We start from the raw sequence: 6,634 nt of genomic DNA, 5'->3' as shown, positions 1-6,634 counted from the left end.
CTTTGTGAGTTAGAGACCAACTTGGTCTAGAAGATCTAGTCCCAGGACAGCATAAAAAGTCACAGAGAAGCACTGTTTCAATAAAAAAAAAACAAAGCAACAAAAACAAAAAGAAATCCTGTGTCAAAAAACAAACAAGCAAACAAACAAACAAAAACCCCAAAATACAAAATTCAGATTTGGTGGTAAGCACCTTCCCTATTGGATCATCAGACTGGCACTGCTGTTTTTTGTTTTTGTTTAAGATCTAGTTATCTCACCAGGCGATAATTGTACATGCATTTAATCCTAGCACACAAGTGGCAGAGGCAGGCTTATCTCTGTGAGTTCGAGGACAACCTGGAGTTCAGGACAGTCTCCAAACCTACAGAGAAACCCTGTCTCAAAAAACCGAAAACAATTTTTATTTATTTCAATTTATACATGTATTTATTACATATATGTATTGCACCAAGTGCATACCTGGTGCCCTCAGAGTTCAGAATTGGGTGTTCTCTCCTGCTTGAGAGACATCATGTATGCAGATGCTGGAAACCCAACTCAGATCCAATGACAAGTGTTTTTAACCCCTAAATCATCTTCCCAGATTGTCTTCCTCCCCCTTGCCACTCCACCTCTTTGTTCTTTTCTTTTTCTTTTTCTTTCTTTCTTTCTTTCTTTCTTACTTTCTTTCTTTCTTTCTGTTTGGTGTTATTTTTGTTTTTTTCAGAAATGGTTCCTCTATTCATGGCTGTCCTGGAACTCACTCTCTGAACCAGGTTGGACTTAACTCACAGAGATTCGCCTGAATCTGCCTTCTGAGTGCCGGGATTAAAGGCATGTGCTACAACCACCCAGCTTTTTTATACTGGCTTTGACTCACTGAGATTTTCAGTGTTCTCAAATTAAAGGTTGGTGTAACCACACCCTGTTCTACTTAAACGCGGATCGGACTAGGGATTCCCATGGTGCTCTGGTACATCTTGTTAACTACATAAATAAGCCCATACCGTGTCCCAGTGTCTCAGACTCGAGCAAGTTCAGCTCCGCTCCACTTCTACCCTACCTGAGCTCCCAGCTAAAAGCCTTCGTCGGCCCCAACTCAGGTGTGCTATCTTCTCCCCCATTCTGAGGCTGGGCCACACAGGTGGAGGGAAGTTGTAAAGGTTGTGCCCTGTCACTCCTTCCTTGCACACCGAAACTCAGTAGCCCCCTAACAGAATGCCGGGTGCCAGATTCCTGGTTCGCGTTCTTGCCTTGCTCCTCTGCCTGCTATCCAGTCTCCAACGAGTAAGCACCAACCAGGTAAGCAAGCCTTCTGAGACTTTTGGATGACCATAGGGGTAGAGATTTGCCTTATAGCCAGTCGCTGCATTCTCTTGTTAGGAATTCCTTGTAACCACTTGCAATTTTCAACTTCCTTACTGTTTTGTTTGGGGAAATTGGAGGTAGACAACTCACTTCGGAGGGAGGGAGGCTCTGGAACCCTGGGCCCCTAGTCTTACTCAGGTTGTGTTGTTACTGGAATCTAGTTCCACCCAGAGCCCTTATTGGGAATTTTGACCTCCTTTTAGTTGTATTTCTTTCTTAGCCTCTCAACTGTAAGGCTGAGGAAACAGCTTCTGCATGTGTGGGCTTGGCTTCTGTCCTTCCCTATTCTCCATAGCTGGTAAATTTGGGAGTATCATTGACCATGGACATGGAGCTGGAGGGAGAGGCAGTCTGAGAAGCACTTCCTGATATGTCTGGAGAAATGTGTGAGACCAACCTCTCTCTGGCATCCAGTCTGGCCTCAAACTATATATAGCCTTGGATGATTGTCCTGCTTTCTTGGGTTCTGGGAATGTGGTCATGTACCACTATTCTGGTTTACCCATACCAGATGTATTGCCATTGCTAGAAATTGACCACAACACCTAGTTTATGCTGGGGAGTCACTGTCAGATCTGAGCACCAACTCCCAGGTTTGAAGCTCTGACCTCTGTCTGTTTTCTCCCACAGGTTATAATCAAATGTGACACCCTGTAAGTATGGGACTTAGGGGAGGGATGAAGGTAGATTGGTGTGGTCAGATATGCCCTGGATAAGGGGACAGATATCTTCTCCTCACTCTTCCTACTTTTGCATCATTTCAGTTCTGTAGCTGCTGTTAATCCCTTAACTTTCTATCCTGGTGTTTGATGCCTACCCTGTAAGATTTAGTAGCAGGGTCATTCTGCCAGAGGAACCCTGAACTCCTGGGTCTGAAGGCCACGCCTCAGTTCCTCCCAATGCACCCAGGATGGATGTGTACCCCACACCCACCAAAAGTGTCTTGCAACCTGAGGGTATAGGAGTCAGGGGAGGCAAGGACAATTGTTCTGATAATTATGGTGGCATTGGTGTCTCCCCATCCCTGTCTGTCCTGAATAGAAACTGCCCAGTGGGATTCACATGCTGTGAGAGTAGATGCTGCCTGGAGAAGAAAAACATAGGGAACTTTTCAAACGACGATTTAAGGTGAGCCTGGCGTCATCCCTTCTGGATACCATTCACAGAAGGCTGACAGAGGCTGGGGGTGGGTGTTGGAGAGTGTTATAGGCACCCAGGGAGATATCATTCCCTTTCCAGAATCTTGTTCATTGTCTTCATGGTCATGATACCGCTGTTGTTCATCTGGAGCTTGGTGAAGCACTTCTGTTTCAAGTGCAGAGAGCCAGAGCAGAGCCTCAGAAGGAATCGTCAGATACCTCCAGAAGCACCTACCATTGCTCCCATAGAGATGATGTGGGTCAACACCTTGGATCCCCCACCACCCTATGTTGAGGTAAACCTTTCTATCCCAGTTCCTAATTTGTTTCATAGCTGGATATCCAGCTTGTTGAAGTAACAGTTTGGAGAGGGCTGCCAACCAAGTTCATCATTCCTTACCCAGGCCTGAAGCAAACTAACGATGCTTTTTCCTCCCCTGGCAGGTCATCTTGAACTCTGAACAACCACCTCCTCCCTACAGCCTCAGGCCTGAGGACCCTGCTGGTCAAACTAGATGCACTTACAGCACAGCCTTTTGAGCTACCTTACCACAATCTTTTGAATCATGCACAGGACTTCATGACACTGGATGACTGTCATCTTTGATTTAAGTTATTGTTTTTCTCCCCGGGTCCTCTCCCCAATACTGAGCTGGATTGAAGGTCTCTGTCACAACTACGAAGCTAAAGACTGTTGAGAGTGCCTGCAATTGGAAGCAGAGATCATTCTAGTGGAATGCAGAACTTGACTGGACAGCTGGCTCTGCCATCCTACAGAAGCACTTCTGTGTCTTGTGGAGATCGGAGACTGAACTGCATGGACTCCAAGCCACCTTCCACACATTACCCCACTGTACCTCCATAGCCAAGCTAAAGTTTCACTGCCTGATCTCTGACCAGTTGGAGGCTAAGCTCCTGCCAACTCCTTCCAATGGTGACTGAGTGCTTTGACCAACTCCCTGGGAGGATTGTGCATCCTAGCTGAGAATGAATGCTGTGAACTTCAGATCCCTGGAACCTGTGGATACTAAAAAATGGACTGGAGAGTTTCCCGGATCCTAGTGTCTTCTCTGCTTTCTAGAAGACCAGAACTTCATAAGCATGGGACTCTTTGGGAGATACATGTCAGACAACAGGCTTCTGGAAGGCAGGGTAGAAGCCTGGAGAGGCAGGTGTGGTTAGACTGTGGAGCGATGTCTACAGAATGCTTCCTTCCAGATTCCTCTCCAGAATTTTCTGGAGGGAAAAGGTTGCCAGACCACACCCTGTTCCTCCTGCTGAGCAATGGGTGCCAGCCACTGTAGCTTAGCCCTGTACACAGTTAACCTGATATTTATATAGCCAGTATTCTATGTCATTCTATGTCTAGGCTGGTATACTGGATGAGGTCAGGTGCAGTTCTACAGATAAGTCTGCAGAGAGGCCTGTGCACTAAATCTCATGGAGATGTGTATCTCCTGGTGCACTGGACTGGATGGGTTGTGGCTATGGTCCCCATCCATTGCCCTATGGAAGCTTGTTCTGAAAGACATGAGCAGCCACACTGAACACCACCTGTCCTCTAAGTATAAAGAAGGACCTGCTGTGCTGACCTACATCTTGTGTGTCATTTATTGTTGGGAGTAAATGTGTGTTCAGAGCCGCTTTGGTTTATAAATAAAATTCACCATAACATTTTAAAATGCTTGTGCATGTTACTTTTATTCTCAAGGTAGAAGAGACAAGCGCTGTGGTACAGTCCTGTCGTTTCAACTATTACAGAATATGAGGCAGGAGGATGATTTTACAGGCTGCCTGGGTGACTTAGTTGAGATCTTATCTCAAAATTTAAAAGGGGTAAGAGGGGCTGGTGAATGTTGTAGCAAACTTTCCTAGTACCTGAGTTAGGTCCCCAATTCCTGCCTCAACAATTTTAAAAGGATATGAGATGCTTGGAGCAGTGTGCTGGTGGTTAGATATAGGGGTTGTTTTTCTACTAGAGAATTTCTCTCTGTATCCATGACTGTTCTGGAACTCCTGTAGACCAGGCTAGTCTAGAAATCTGCCTGCCTTTTCTCCCCCACAAGCACTGGGATTAAAGGTGTGCACCATCATTGCTGTTTCAGGATTTTATTTTTAATCTATATTAGTATTGTGCCTGCATGGGTATCTGTACCAGTGTGTATGCCAGAGGGGGCATCTTGCCCTGGGACTCAGGTTCCAGTCAGTTAGGGCCACAGTGTGGGTGCTGGGAACTGATGCTGCCTGGGTGCTATGGAAGGACCCAGGCAGGACCAGGGAGAGTGTGTTTACACACACACACACACACACACACACACACACACACACGCACACGCACACGCACGCACGCACAACACAGGTGTGTAGTACATAGCCTGTGTCTGAAACACAGCCTCTTCTATTTTGTTGTTTTTATTTAGTTCTTAGATTTTTGTTGTTAATGTTTTTTTGTGTTTCTGAGACTCTGTTTCTCTGTGTAATAACCCTGACTGACCTGGAACTCACTTTGTAGAACACACTGACCTCAAACTCACAGATATCCGCCTGGGTAATTTTCAACCCTAGAATGGAGCTTTGAAAGAGTCCATTTTTTCTAAGAATGAACATCTATCAATTATGCCACACTTTTGTGTAATCCCACAGACTTCACTCCAGAAAACAGATTCATGTACACTTGGGGAGTACAAATTAGTATATCAGAATAGCACAAAGGTAAAAGAGCTGGTTGTGAAGTAGCAAAGGGGAAGAGAATCTGAAAAGATTGAGGAGGGTGATAGGAGGGAAAGACATATTTGTTTGAAATTCTTAGGAGCACCTCCTTGTCTTCTCTAGAATATATTATCTCATGGCAGATGTCTTGTCATGGTCCTCTTAGTATTACATTTTTTCCATTCAATTGTTCTTTCATGTTTCTTGGGCTTTGAGTGTTAGAATCATTTTGTACAGATAGTAATTAGAGGTGAATACCCCATGGTCAGATATTCTCTGCATTTTCACCAGGCTGTGACTTTTTATGAATCCTGTTTTTTTCCTTTCACTGTTTGGCATTTGGGAACTAGAGCCCCAGTTCCCAAATAAATTCAGAGAGTTTTATGCTTGCTTATACAGGTCTATCATGAGCTTTGCATTTTAAAGCCAGCTTTTCTTACCTTAAATTATTCCATATATCTTTTGACTCTGAGTTTTACCTTTCTCTATTTCTTTATACATGTTTTTGCTACTTACTCTGTGGCTTGCTCTGTAGCTGTGTGACTGGCCCTTGGAATTCTTCCTCCATCTTTTCTTGTTTCTGTAACCTCCCATCCCAACTTGCTCCTCATATTTATTCTCTCTGCCTATCAGCCATGACAATCCATCCTCCTGTGTGGCTATTGGATGTTCAGCTCTTTATTAGACCAAGGGGGTGTTTTATATGACAAAGTAATACAGCATCAAACAGTTAGACATATAAAACATAAAAGATTGCAACACATATTTGCATCATTCGACAAATGCTCTGCAGCATGAACAAATGGAACAAATCTTCAACTAATATCCCTCTGCATTTAAAGTTCACCATTTGATGTGTAAATAAGCCTCTATAATTAGAGATGAGAGCTACACTTCTCTGTGGGGTATAAACTTAAGCACTAAGAATGCAGATAGATAAACCAGGTGGTGGTGGCTCAAGCCTTTTACCCCAGCACTAATAAGGCAGAGACAGGTTGGCCTATATGAATTCCGGGCCAGCCTGGTCTAAAGAGTGATTTCAAGGACAGGCTTCATAGCTACAGAGAAACCCTGTCTTGAAAAACTGAAACAATAAATAAATGCAGATAGATGTTATACTGGTTTGAGAAACTAGCAATAGTGTACTTCTCCTGTAGGATTAGTTGTCCATAAGCCAGGATAATTGGCTGTGTTTATATAACTGCAGGTGAATTTTCACCTATAGTGTTTGTCTTAGTGCTGTTAGACAGTTGTTGGTTATTTTCAACAATTTCATTTTCATGATATCTTGTCAGGCTGATAAACGCTTTGTATAGAAGGAATCACTGTTGGGTAGTTCAATTAGTTAGTTTATTCCTTGGCAGACTGCACAATACTTTCCTGTGATATGAAAGTTAGTCTTTAGTGAAGAGTCTTACTGGTAGTTACAGCTCTAT

The 6,634-nt window shown here is 44.0% G+C and overlaps 1 protein-coding gene across 1 annotated transcript; it reads left to right on the top strand.

Annotated features, from left to right (window-relative positions):
- Positions 1–1,200: 1,200 nt before the first annotated feature.
- On the top strand, positions 1,201–3,029 carry LOC121140788 (transmembrane protein 92-like). The gene is made up of 4 exons (XM_040747120.1): positions 1,201–1,284; positions 1,981–2,003; positions 2,590–2,785; positions 2,934–3,029. Exons 1-4 carry the CDS (start codon positions 1,201–1,203, stop codon positions 3,027–3,029), a joined length of 399 nt encoding a protein of 132 aa, XP_040603054.1.
- Positions 3,030–6,634: the final 3,605 nt, after the last annotated feature.

This window comes from Mesocricetus auratus, unplaced genomic scaffold (assembly GCF_017639785.1).
Source record: "Mesocricetus auratus isolate SY011 unplaced genomic scaffold, BCM_Maur_2.0 Super-Scaffold_2245, whole genome shotgun sequence".
In the NCBI taxonomy this organism is placed as follows: Eukaryota; Metazoa; Chordata; class Mammalia; order Rodentia; family Cricetidae; genus Mesocricetus; species Mesocricetus auratus.
This window is presented reverse-complemented; position numbering and strand designations above follow the sequence as displayed.